Source organism: Anolis sagrei, chromosome 1 (assembly GCF_037176765.1).
Source record: "Anolis sagrei isolate rAnoSag1 chromosome 1, rAnoSag1.mat, whole genome shotgun sequence".
Lineage (NCBI taxonomy): Eukaryota > Metazoa > Chordata > Lepidosauria > Squamata > Dactyloidae > Anolis > Anolis sagrei.
This window is the reverse complement of record NC_090021.1, coordinates 234,650,066-234,663,963: the sequence shown is the minus strand read 5'-3', so window position 1 is coordinate 234,663,963 and position 13,898 is coordinate 234,650,066. Positions and strand designations below refer to the sequence as shown.

Here is a 13,898-nt window from a genome sequence, read left to right as displayed (position 1 = left end):
AAATCATGGAGTTCAACATAGCCACAGCTCTAGGATTTTGATCATGTGATTTTAATTGATGTTTTAATTCTATGTCTTTAATGGGTTTGGTTTTAATGTTTTTGTTTATTTACCAATGTATTAATATATGGCCTTTGTAAGGTTGCCCTGAGTCCCCTTCGAGGTAGAAAGGGGCGGGATATAAATGTGGTAAATAAATAAATAGGATAAAAGCTGTCTCCTAGTCTGTTTCTCCTTGCCTTTGTTACCCTGTATCATCTGCCTGATGGTAATAATTTAAAAAAAAAAGAATATGCTGGGTGAGATGGATCTTCTGGGCTCTCTTAAGGTTGTGGGACTTATAAAGTTCTTCCAAAGAGGGGAGAGGGCAACCAATGATTCTCTGTGCAGAAATGATTTCTCCTCGAGAAATCTCAGGAGGCGATGTTTTTGGGAAGACATTTTTCTGGAATGCCAGCCTCTGATCAGGAACGTTTTTATTAATCCAGGGATAAGAAGCCTTGCATTCTTTAGAGGTTTTAAACTATTATTCCCATAATCACCAACTGCTGCACATTTATTGGGAGTTGTATTAAAAAAAACATTTAGAGGTCATCAGGCTGCCTACTCCACCCCTACACCCTGATGTGTGGGACTCTCCCTGGAAAATGTGAGTTCTCATGACAGAGCTACTTGTGCTTTGCCAGTTGTTATTAATCCATGGTTTACACATTCCACGCTTTTGGGGTGGGGGCTTTTTGTAGCAGTTTCTTGGATCTACATTAAGCCTTTTTGAGGGCTTTCTTAAAAAAACCTTTGGCTATTGTCCTATAGTTCAATGGGCATTTTCCCTCTCTGAATTAGTTTTTATACAATTATAGTGCAGAAGTGTCATTTCACTGATACACTACAACTAAAAAAAAACCAGAAATGTAAGCAAAGAGAGTGGATCACATTGTTCTGTCATGTCTCAGAACTGAAAACCCACTGAAGGAGGGGTCAGAAAACACTGTAGCTAGTTCCAGAAACTGTCTGAAACTAGTCTTAGGACAAGAGAGATATTATTTGGATATTCAAAAACAAACAAACCACTGACAAGAGCAGCAACATATGTCACAACCACCAAACACATCTGTCTCATTTTTGGAAGAGCCTCCAAAACATCTTGAGTATATCTATCCTTGAAAGCATTATAATGAAGTGGAAGGGAAGAATACCGGATAAGAAGTTATAAACATTCTGGGTTAACAGTCTATGCATCTGGCAAAATTATAGATGCACAAAACAGAACCTCCTAGATAGTGTGACTGAAGCCATACTGACAGGGAAAATTGGAGAGATGAACTGCAAATAATAATAAATAATAATAAAAAGAAGCCCCAAATAATAAGACACCAGTGAAAATGCTTAGGCTTCTGGTATCTCCTTCTACCAGATCCAACGGATGCATGGATTATTATCTGTCAAACAGATGTGAAGTCTTTTAGGGAATAGACAATTACGAAAGGCGAAAGGATCACAGACAGTACAGTATGCTGACTATGGTCAGGTTGCGAAATTATGAGGGGGTGGAGGATGTGTGTTAGTCAACTAACAGCAGGGAACATGTGTTAGGTAATGCAACAGATGGGAATAATCCAGGAGACACTTTTGGAAGAACACTGGATTGGATATCTGCCATTGTCTCTGGCTATCAACGGATGCAGCCGCATACTGCTTTGGACAGAAAAGTGGGAGTAAGGAGGAAACAATGCAAAATCAGGCTTTTTCAAATGATATCTGGACAAGAGGTACAGCAAACCATGAAACAAATCAGCGAGATGGGGAAAATAAAAGTCTGTAAACTACTGACTGAAAATACAGGAATGTCCAGTGTGATCCACAGAGCTAAAAGCTGTTGCAAGGTTTTGAGTGGGCAAGTTTTGGTTACCACAAACCATGATATGGCATGATTTCTGAACTGAGTTGTTTACTGCAATACGCCTGCTTTGTGCTACTGGCCCAATCTATGAAGATTGCTATGTGAAGGGCTGATAATTTTCAGATATTATAGAGGTTCTGTCATGGCCCTTTCGATGCCTTCAAGCTGCATACTACTAGAAGCACTGGAGAGAGACATGCAGGGGGAATATTTCCTGGTCTCACCTTTCTTGGTCTGCTTCTTGGTGGTCTTGCGGCAAGTATTGGAGATCCCAGGGATAGGTTTGATTTCACTCTTGCTGACAGGAGGGGGATGCAGAACCAGCTTTGGAGGCCGAGTGAGGCAAACAGGCAGCCCTGCAGCACTCATGAGGATCCCTGTGATTCCTGGGTGGAAAAATGGGGTGGGTCACTTGCAAGACCAGCTCCTTCTTACGCTTTCCCCATCCCAAACATCTCATGTACTACGTATCTATAATGGACAGTCTTCCCTCTCCATCTATGTTCCCTGTATCAGAATTATTAATAACACCAAATCCATTCATCCTCCACTTGACCTTGTTTGTAGGACTTCACAACCTTTTCACTTGTTTCACTATGTTTCAACTATATTGATTAATCTAGAGCTGATGTGGTCTATCAGCAGCCCAAATAACCCAAGGAACAGGCCTAAAAACGAAGACACCAAGGCGCTCCTGCTTCCAGGTGCCACATGGAACGGCTCTGCTCAGGGGGAGGGGGGAGGAGAAACAGCAAGCAGGAGGCTTGTTGCGTGACCGCATTTCCATCTACGAACCCACACGCTCACTCCGGTCATCTGGGGAGGCCCTGCTCGTGATCCCACCTACGTCGCAAGCGCGCTTGGTGGGGACGCGAGACAGGGCCTTCTCTGTGGCGGCCCCCCGACTTTGGAATGCCCTTCCAAAAGAGCTTCGTCAGGCCCCTACTCTGGCAGTTTTCAGAAGGAACCTAAAAACTTGGCTGTTTCGATGTGCCTTCGCAGATTAGGAATCCCCATCCCAAGTCCTAGATGCACTTTAGCACAACTAATGTTGCTGCACACCGCACTTAATCCCACGTTCCTCCTGCCATCTCAGCACTTTTAACCCTGTACCCCATTGCGCTGGCCGAACCAGTTTTAATAGTGTCTTGATGTATTGTCATTGTGGTTATTTTGCTTAATTGTTTGATTTGCTTGTTTATTGTTGTGTTATGTTTTCTATTGTATTGTGTTTTGTGGCTTCGGCCCGTGTAAGCCGCATCGAGTCCTGCGGGAGATGCTAGCGGGGTACAAATAAAGTTAATAATAATAATAATAATAATAATAATCAGCCTCTCCATTCCCGACATCCCCATTGCCTCGGCACTATAAAGGTTTTGCAAGACCGGTCACTTGTTTTAACAGTGTAGTAATTGTGAGGCCGTTGACCATATTTTAGCTCTTGTGGACCACTGGTGATTCGCAGACCAAAGGTTGGAAACCACTGAACTATAGGAACCTTTTCTTTTAGCCATTTCCAATTCTTGTAATGTCACAAAGAAAAGGGCAGAAAAGAAAGCTAAGACATCCTTCCTTGACCAGGACTTCTCTAGTTGTGTTGGACTATAAGAGCCATGTTTTTAAGGGATAATAGAAATTGCAACACGACACATATGCAGGGCACCAAGTTGGGGAGACTGACCTAACCACCTGCCATTCCTTCTGCCCCCCTCCCCAAAAAAGCCCTTTATAAATTCAGCTTTTAAAACATGTATAACATGGACAGCCTGAACTACAGTAAGGACATAAGCCTTTCCCCCAAGTTACTAACCTCATCCAGATGTATCGAACCACAATAAACATTATCCTCCCAAGCCTGTCAGATGCCTATTTATATTCATTTCTCCACAGCTATTCCACTCCCAAACGATTTATGAGACTTTTCTTTCCCACATCACTGTACTATGAAATGGTTCTGCAATATATCTTACAGATAATTACAGGCCCTCTATGTGTCTCTTATTTAGGCCATGCAACTGTTTTGAGCCATTCACGACTTTTCTTGTCACACAGGGATTTTGCTTCAGTTACCTGCCAGTGCTGGATTGACCGGGCTTGAGCCATTGAGATTTTTCACAGGAACTGTAGGGACCCTGTGAGGAAAGAATGAAGTAGTATTGTAAGACGCTTTGGAGCAATTCAACTTTGACACAAAATGCAGCACCTGCCAAGGACCAAGCAAACATGGAAGGAAGTTAATTACACCCAGATTCCAGAGGACACCTCAGACTCCCTCTAGAGCAGTGATTCTCAACCTGTGGGTCCCCAGATGTTTTGGCCTTCAACTCTCAGAAATCCTAACAGCTGGTAAACTGGCTGGGATTTCTGGGAGTTGTAGGCCAAAACATCTGGGGACCCACAGGTTGAGAACCACTGATCTAGAGAGTGGAGGTGAGGTACTGTGGGTGTTGGAAGATGGTGCGTTACCTCTCCTGCAGATACTACATTCAGCAGGTGGACAAATTCCCTGTAGGTTTTTTTTATTCCCAGAGTAGTTTCTGTTAGGACCCTGACAGCATTAAAAAGCAGTATGTTCCTGATAAACTAGCCTGGCAGATTACCAGTTAGCCTTGGGCTGGTAGAAGCCTGAGGCATAAAGTCACTCCCTGGCAGAACAAGAAGACATAGTTGGGAGAGGCATGTTAAATATCTGGGAAAAGGGTGTGTGGGAGAAACGGGAGGACAGGTTTAGTGGAAGGGCAAGTTTGTGGTTATGACAGACATATGACTCCCTGAAGGGGAGTGTGTGCGTACATGTATGTATATGTGAAAAGAGAATCAAATGTATACTGGGAGAGTTCTTCCGACCACTGTTTTCTGCTTGTCTGCATGACAGAAAGGATTATGCACACGACTGACCATGCCAATGGTGGTGAAGAATGATAATGCAAACATTCCTGACTTTATCCAAGAACACTGCTCCTTTCTAAACTTTCATCCTAATACCAGAATCTGAGTGAACTAACCCCTCTGTTCCAAGATGAGATGTGTGCCTACAGTCCCAACTGGGACCTAGTCTCAGCCAGCCATAACCAACCTCCAGACCCAATCAAAGGACCACTTCATAAATTAACAAACACAAGCAGCTACGAATATGGGTGGACTATGGCTTGTACAAGTACTGTGTTAACACCCTTCTTCACCGTACTTACTTGCAGCAGATGTGAATACAAAAGTCATGGAATGTTGCTACCTGGTCCTTTAGAATAATAGAAGGAAACCCAATAAGGACACCCATGTATAGAATAAGAAATGTCTACTAATCTTAGATAGGCAACTGATACCTAAACAATTTTGGAAGGAATTGTAAAAACTCTTATTTTTATCAACAGAACAAGAAAAGAATATAAAGCTGCTAGTGAAGGGAAAAAAAAAACATCTTATACAGTGCTTCAACCTAGGATATCTGAAAGACCAATTCCTCCCATAGGAGGCTGCCTAAAATTTAAGATCATCACTGGAAGCCCAATTCCACATCCCACCACCCTGTGAGGCTAGGCTGAAAGGTTTACATGAAAAGGCTTTCTCTGTAACATCTTCAGCGATCGCTCGTGTCCGAGTATGATTGCCTTCTAAGTGTAGTGTCTTGGCGGTGGCTGTAGAGACCTATTCTTAATCCACATGTTCTTCCACAGTGAGGACATCGATTTCGAGGTGGAAGGCAGTCCCAGTACCCGGACTGTGACATTGTCTCGCAAGGAAGGTTAGGCTGGCTCTATTCTTCTGAGTTTGCAGCAAGCAGTGCAGATAGTGCTATTTCATTTGGCATTTAGCTCTTAAAATGCTAGGTGTCTCCTCTGTCTGTTTTCTAAACTGTCTGGATTTAGAATGTTTTGAATTTGGATTGTTTTTAATTGGTGTTTATGTAACGTTTTGAAAGTGATTTTATCAACTGTGCATCACCTCAGGGGCTCTGGTGGATCTAGAGGCAATAAATAAATACCTTGGATAAATAATAACTGAACAGGGTAGTATGGTATGAATAAACAGCAATCCCACAATCCTTTTAAAATGTGTCTGTGCCTGACAGTTTCGCATACTCCAATTTCATTGCTGCCATGCTGGGAGAGGCCTTTAAAAGCAGGAATTTGCCCACTTGTCTTAGAACTCCTTCCATTTAAGTTTAAGAAGCAACCCTTGCAAACTGGGTAATTCCTGCTGTCCACGCAAGGCCAGGAGACATCAATGCATGTTTCTGGATTCTCACGAGCCCGATTTATGTAAACACACTGGCTTCAAATTCAAGAAACTGCCATTTATTGACTGCAAAAATGCCATTTAAAAACAAACAACCCTCATGTTCCCCCTGAGACAAAAAAGGGAAGTACAGAGGCATCTGGGAATAAGGGGATCGATGGAAATATGCATGAGATGGCCGAGGCCTGAATTAGAGCCAGAGCGGGGAACCTTTCCAACTGGACAATAGTTGCCTTAGAGACAGGCCAGGGGCTAACAGGAGACAGAGAATCCTCTAATCTAAAGAGCGAGGCATTTCTCCACCCTCCTCCCCTGCTGGCGAGCCCTCTCCTCACTGCGCCTTTCTCCCGATCTTTAGAAACCACGGTTGTGTCTCCAAGTTATTCACAAGGCCTTTTGTTCCTGGAAATATCGCCTTGGCCCCTTCCTCCCTTGCTCCCATCGATGGGAACGTCTTTGGGAAGAAGGGTCATGGGCAGCGAGGGGGAGAGCGACAGCAACAGAAGGCTGATGGCAAAAGCAGACAAAAGGGAAGAAGCACGCTAATTAGATGGCCAAGAATGAGTGTTTTGGTGGGGTGGGGGAGGCCGAGTGCTGGGGTGCCTTCCAGATCATCAGCCTGAAAAGATTTCTATAGGCCCTTTGACAGGAATCCTCCCCAGATCTGAAGGCAAGAGAAAAAGAATGTTTCACTTCCTCATTAAAATTCAAAAGGGGTTTACAAGCCTCCCCTATTTTATGGTTAAAGAGGTCTGTGGTATTTGCAGAAAGGCGGGAGGCAGCGTTTGAGAGAGGCTGGTGTGGGATGTCTGCACAGACAATCTTAGCTCTTCATTAGCAATTTCCTATCACATATGCAAGTCTGATTGCATACATTAACCAGCAGCAGAGAGCCCCAGGCACCCATCCTAGCATCTTCTGGAATCTCAGTTAGGCCTCTCTAGTAAAGCCTATGGAAATCCGTTTCCTCTCTACATCAAAAACAGCTAAAATACAGAACACTTAAAAAATCACCCCATATCTAAGTAAAATATTTCAAGTTAGTTTGTTCATCTACTGACAAACCCTTCATAAATCCTGCAGAAGAACTGAACCTTAGCTTACCATTAAGATAGTAAACGTTTCAAATATGACTCAAGATAGAGTTTATCTCATCCTTGTCTATAATGATCCAACAATAAGAAAATGGTGCCCGAAAGACACCTCTGAAGACCAAATCAGACAGTTACATCTTCCAAAGGAAAGTTCAGAAGAGCTCTTTCTGTATAACAATCCCCAAATGTACCATTATAAAACAGCATCCATCAGACGAAGTGTGTTGATTTGTTGTAACTAATGAGCCGTAACCATTGCTACTATAAACTAGGGAGTTGATTCAGACTTGAAAATTAGAGCAGTTTGATAGCATTTTAACTGGCTCAATTCGATGAAAGCCTATATTTTGTCATTTGGTGCATGTCATGACCCTTTTTGAAGTGGACTGTGGCATGACATTCTGCAATACTTGCTGAATTGAACACTATTTGTGTCTTAATATTTGCACTAAAATGTGCGATGCAAGGCCAGAAAGTTATTTTTGTTTTTTACAATATATTCTGTCTACTTGATCTTTATGAAACAAATTGAGGTATTACAGATTTTTTTTCACTAATGAGTTGGACAAAAATACCCCAGCAGACAAATACAACAGACAATATTCTACCCCCACCACCACCACCACCAAACTACAAAACCCAGGATTTTGGAGGACTATGTCATGGCAGTTAAAGTTCTAACAAACTGTTGTAACTGTGCAGTGTAGATACACTTCAGGTTTCCTAGTTCTAGACAATATCAATGGACAACAGAAAAGCCTGATGTAATGATTAGAGCATGAGTGGGCAAAATCTAATGGATAGGGAAATACGCCAATTCATACAAGCATCATTTTTAAGGGGCTCTGCACACTCCATTTCTAATTGGGTTGGGATCAAAACTAGAGTGCCTAAAACAGCTCTCACTCAGTGGCCTAACATGCCCCAATGGGCTTCATGTAGCATGCAAGCCACATTTTATCCACTCTTTTGAGTTAGGGAGTTAATACTAGGATCTGGGAAATTTATATCTTAGTCTCTTCTGAATTGTGATATTCACTATGTGACTTTCAACAATCATTCTCAACCAGATCTACTTCACTGAGCAGCTGTGAATATCAGTAGAGATTTGTACTACACCACCCAAAGGGGAAGTGGGATAGGAACATAGCAAATTAATAAACAAATATTACCCTGAGGCAATCAGGACACGGGATTGTGCAATGGCCAGGCGCTGCAGGTTGGTACGGTTCAGTGTATTAAGGCTGGCACGGGTCACCTTTCCATTGGCACCAGGAGGGCTGGCAGGAGAGTTCGCTGTGGTAAGGGCTGGTGTGCTGGCTGCCTGCCTCCGGCTCACTTGGGATGCCAGGGTTTTCAAGGAGCTACGCATGGTGGCCGTTCCATCTTGTGGCTTGTGAACTGAGGCTGGAGTCGGGAGTCTGCTGCTTCCAGAAAGAGAGACGGCTTTCCGTGGTGGTGGCTGTGGCTGCTGTGTCTGCAACTGCTGCTGGCTCGCTGCTGCCCCAAGCCCTCCATTGCTCCCAGAAGATACTGCTGCCTTGATGCTCATGACAAGGAGGCACTGTGGACAGGTGCAGGCAGGCGCAGGGGGTGTGCTGGCCACACCAGGGCTTGCTGGCCATGACTGGGATTTGGGCAAGGTGCCAGTGACCAGAGGATAGACCATGTCAAGGCGGCGGCGCACCCGGCGTTTGCGTTGAGTCTGGCGGTTGATCTGCCCCATGTTGCCAAAGTCAATGATGTAACAGAAGCCAATGGAGGTGAGATCAATCCAGGGATGCTGTTTCTCATAGGCATGCTGGATGGTGATGCCCACCTCCATGTCATAGGGGGTCCAGGTGCCATTGTCATTCTCCCACTCCCATACCACACCCTTTCCTGGAGCTGAGGAGGGATCGTAATAGCTGCGTCGCACTGGGCGAATAGTGCCTGCAAAGAGAGTAATGAGAAGAAAATAATGAGTGTCATGAAAGGAAAGAAGCCAGATGATTACAACTCTTGGCCGCCAGAGTATTGCTGAGGATGCATGGTAAATGCTATTTGAGGTCGAGTGAAAAAAGAAAGCCAGTGTAGAACAGAAGCTAATAATGCAAACCCCAAAGCCCTTGGCTTGAACCTATCTTCACTCACAAATTCACTAGGTACCTTGAAGCAAGCTCCGTTTTTTTTTTTTCAGCTTCAGCAACTCATCTACAAAGGGATAATATGGTCTACCTACCTTACAGGGATATTGCAAGGATTGCTAAGCTAATATATACAAGACACTCTGAACACACATAATGAGATGAAAGAGAAACCAAATAGATTATGAAGCCAGATCCTACATGAAGCACTTTTTTGCTTACAAAGGCTATGGCTGAAAAAAGCCTACTTTTTATGTCCAACTGCCATAACAGGGAACAAGATACTGACTGGAAGTTGACTAGCAGTCAGTCAGTTCTAATCAAAATGGGAAAGCTAACTTCTAGTCTTCGTTTTCACCAAATATTGTTTGGTCTAAATACACTACACCTAAGACAAAGATTGGAAACATATGACACCTGGGAGTTTTGGCAAAGCCTGCTATACCTTTGCCATTGAATTTTGGTGCTGGATTGGCCAAAATCACCTATGCCCCGCCCCACACACATAGTGGAGTAGAGAATATTGGTTAACTTTTAACTCAAAGGAAACAGATGTGCCCAACAGATGAAGATGGGGCCATGATGACACTATAAAAGAGTTTTCCACTTTTTTATTATTCCCCTTATACCAAAAGTGTATCAATGGCATATTGACCGTGTATTATTGTATACTGAGCACTCTGTGATATACAATTAAAAGTAATGCTCTCTGTTCAAATGCAGCCATTATTTTGCTTTGGCAGTGTAGCAATTCTTGACTAGTGCTGCAGTGATTTCAAGAAGCACACAGCCTCCTTTTTCATATTTTGGTTTTGAAACAAGTTTCTCATCCTTATTGTCACTGAACAAGAGGAGGAACCTTTATACTTTTTCCTAAATACTATATTCTTATCAAAGAATGTCAACGTCAAATGCATAATCTGCATTTTGCTCCTCTTTTTCTATCTCTGTCACTTCACATATACATTTTCACAATTCAATGCTAAGTGCTGCTGAAATAATAACTGAACACTGCTGAAAAAGAGAAGAGAATAATCATTCCTATGAAAGAAAGAAACCCACTTCTATAGATGTAGAAACAAGAGACTCAAGAAATACATGGTACTCATCTGCTTCAGTGTGACAACAGCCATTTCACTGTTAGTATTAACAAATTATCATATCATCCTTAGCTTCTACAAGTGGTGTTTAGATAACCAAGGAAGGACTCCAACCGTTTCCTCTGACAAAAGACACTCGCAGCATTCCTGATAAAGGAATCACACCCAATGACAAATATTTGCACAACCAGCAGGAGTTAACAGCCACCACACTGTTATTCTTCCATTGCTGCTGTTAACCCTTGGACTTCCACAGCTGTATTGCCAAGAGTGCTTACCTAGTGAGCTTACAAAAAAACAGACATTCCTTCTGATATTGAGCTACATAGATAGGGCTTTTGTCTCTCTGTTTTGTTTAAAAATATCCAGCTTGATCTTCCTTTCTACTCTGAAAGATGTTCAGGAAATGATGGGGTTTCACAACACATTAATTATAGTAAACATTAGCAATAAAATCTCACGCTCACGATAGATAATATGTGGATCCTCTCGGGGAATTACAAGTGCGCGTGATGTTCCAACATACAAAAACACACCATGCTACCACACAAACAAGGTAGCTAAAGCCTTCTGACACACTGCCCTATTTCATCCATAAAACTTGCTAATGAGATTTCAGGACTATTTCATCTATGCCCATAGAGTTAATGGGCTTACAGATAATCTGATTAGTTACATTCTGAAGTGCAGGATCCATGACTCTCATGTGTGGGGATTGGGTGCTTCCTAAGGAGGTGAAAGCAGATGCTGGGGGAAATACAAGGTCTTCTCCCCGACATCTCCAACAGCTCCACTTTAATCCATATGTGACACAGAGCAGAACTACACAGTACAAGGAAAACAAAGTTCCTACCACTACCTTGGCCTCAAAATGCTACAACTGGGAAGAAATGACCAGAAGGATTAGAAGGACTTAACCCCTCCGCTCTCTACCACATCTTTGCTGCAAAGGACCCTAAAGTATGTTGTGAAGGCACACAATTCAGCTGAAACTAAAGTGGTCTGTGTTTACTTCTCAGTACTAAAAAGAACAACTGGGTATCCTGTATATGCTGCCTGGAATAATAATTAAATAAATTCCTTTACAGCTGGATCTGAAACGACAAAAAAAGGGTTACCTGAATGTGTACAGCTGAAGCGAAAAATGGCTGGTGATGAATGATCTAAGCACCTTTTCCCATATCTATGTAAGTCTAATACAGATTTGGGAATACACGGACCATAGGTAGAGTGCAACATGCTATCCATGCAGATCTGTGTCCTTCCCTTGTCCCAGCTGCTGTGAAGCACAAGAGAAGTTGAACTGTTGCTGCTACTTCCCAATGGGGGGAGGAGGAAGGTAGTTCAGAGAGGGTCCAAGGGGAAAGGTGAGTGAGTATACTTTAGGAGGGAAGGTACTCTCATTTCTCTCCTACTTGGAGTTGAGACCAGATCCATCTTTCACCTCTGAGATGTTGCTGTCACCCATTCCCACTAAGGAAGCAGGTGACTTCTCAGCTTCTGGGGGATAGTAGGGTTTTTGATAAGATACAAAGGGCTAAAGCACACATAGGTTTAACTATGGCTCTCCAGGTGTTTTGGACTTCAACTCCCACAATTCGTAACAGCTGGTAGGAATTGGGAGTTGGAGTCCAAAACAACTGGCAGGCTGAAGCTTGCCCATGCATGGGCTAGAGTAGTCCCCTGCTCCATGTCCAAAAAGAGACAAAGGCATGTCACCAACTGAATGTTAGCCATGTTTGATGGCATAATACATATTACAAGTATCATCAATACATCAGCTAGGCCAGGGAGCAAAAGATAAACAAGCTCCACATATTATAATAAATGGCACTGGAGACCATGTAACAGTTCCCTATTTTGTTGGCTTCTTCAATTGTACTGCTACATAAATAGTGAGTGTAAACCATGGATAAATAATAAGGGGAAGGAACGTATAGAAAAGAAATTCCAGTAACCTTCAAATCTGTGGCTGTATTTTACACCAACCTGTATACCCGCCAAGCCCATCTATGTAGGGACTGGCTTCTAATCCCTTTTTAGGATCCAATTCAATTGACTGGTTCTACCTTTCAAGTTTTTAACAGCTTCTGATTGGGATTTGTTCACTTAAATATAGCTGCTCACATCTAAAGTTCTTCTTCAGGGGCCCTACACAGACACAGAGACGTGAGGCATGTGGCCACAGGCATGACACTCCCACAATGGAATAGGTTAGTTCAAAGATGAGTGGAGGCCATCATTAATAAGTAAGCAAAATTTAAATCATTTCAATGTTAAATATATGTTTTATTATATTTAATTAGTTGAATGATTAGCACATGTTTGTCTCTGGTTGCTTCTTGCGGACCTGGTTGCTTCTGGAGGACCTTCTTGCGGCAACCCCAGAGGCACTCCAAGTGGCCAGATACTGGTCAAAGGACATTTAACCAAATACCAAATTTGCAAAATCTGTGTGTTTTTTTCCTTTTTCTTTTTAATCTGTGTGTTTGTTTTGCTCTGTTAGAATTGTAATACAATGGTTGCTGATGACACGATAAATAAATAGCACATGTTGGTCACTGATTTCCAATGCAGAATCTAAGATTTTTCGTTTTCTCACAGCAAGCAGTTATGTGGCCAATAGCTCCCAAGGTATCACATGCTTTGACCACCTACATGAGCAGACCAGTCTGACTCTTGACAGTGGACTTGCTTTCAAGAATAGTGATCGTCATACAAGGTCCTGATTGTCAAGTGCAGCCTTTCCCAAACTGGTACTTTCCCAAAGCACAGCACTACGACACACCATATCACACTATCCACTTGGATGGGGATGATTTGAGTTACAGTCTGACACATCTGGAGAGCATTAGCTTTGGAAAAGGTTCTCAACAGTAAGGGCAGAAGAAAGGAGAAACAATTCCTTCACTAGCCATTTTGAACCGTATTTATCTCCAAATGTCTAAACAATGCCACTGAAAAAGCATGATCCATCAGTGAAACTAATTAGGAGAAAGGGTTAAAGATCATGGCAAGTCAACCATCAAATGCAATTATTGTGACTGAACCCTTTGTTACAACAATGCTTCCTTTGCCTCCAGTTTACAGGGTTTCAAAATTTCTGGGAACTGCTGAAGAAAGGCAAGCCAAGCAGAAAGCAGCATAAGAAAGAAGGACTCCAGATGGTCCCACATTCATACACCAAAGTATCAAAGGGTTTTTATCTTACAGCAAATATCACTGATTTATTTAATAAGCTATAATAGAAAAAATAATCCTACTTAAATCCCATTAAAATGCTTTGAAGGTTAAAGAAGAGGCCTGCAAAATTGTGGAAAGAGGCAGGCACTGTGTGCACTCATACCTACACCCTTTTCTTCCCAGCCTCACTTCACAAGGTAATTGTACGCTCAATGCTGTAACCCTCCCCTCCCTTCCTTCTCCCACACATCAAATGCCT

The 13,898-nt window shown here is 42.6% G+C and overlaps 1 protein-coding gene across 1 annotated transcript in view; it reads right to left on the bottom strand.

Moving 5' to 3' along the window:
• DTX4 (deltex E3 ubiquitin ligase 4) overlaps nt 1-13,898 on the bottom strand; it is a 49,609-nt gene that overhangs the window by 13,401 nt on the left and 22,310 nt on the right. The window contains exons 2-4 of the mRNA XM_060771531.2: nt 8,403-9,162; nt 3,971-4,032; nt 2,125-2,286 (exon numbers count right to left, since the gene is read on the bottom strand). Of these exons, the coding sequence (XP_060627514.2) occupies nt 2,125-2,286; nt 3,971-4,032; nt 8,403-9,162 (984 nt within the window). The remainder of the gene's footprint in view (nt 1-2,124; nt 2,287-3,970; nt 4,033-8,402; nt 9,163-13,898) is intronic.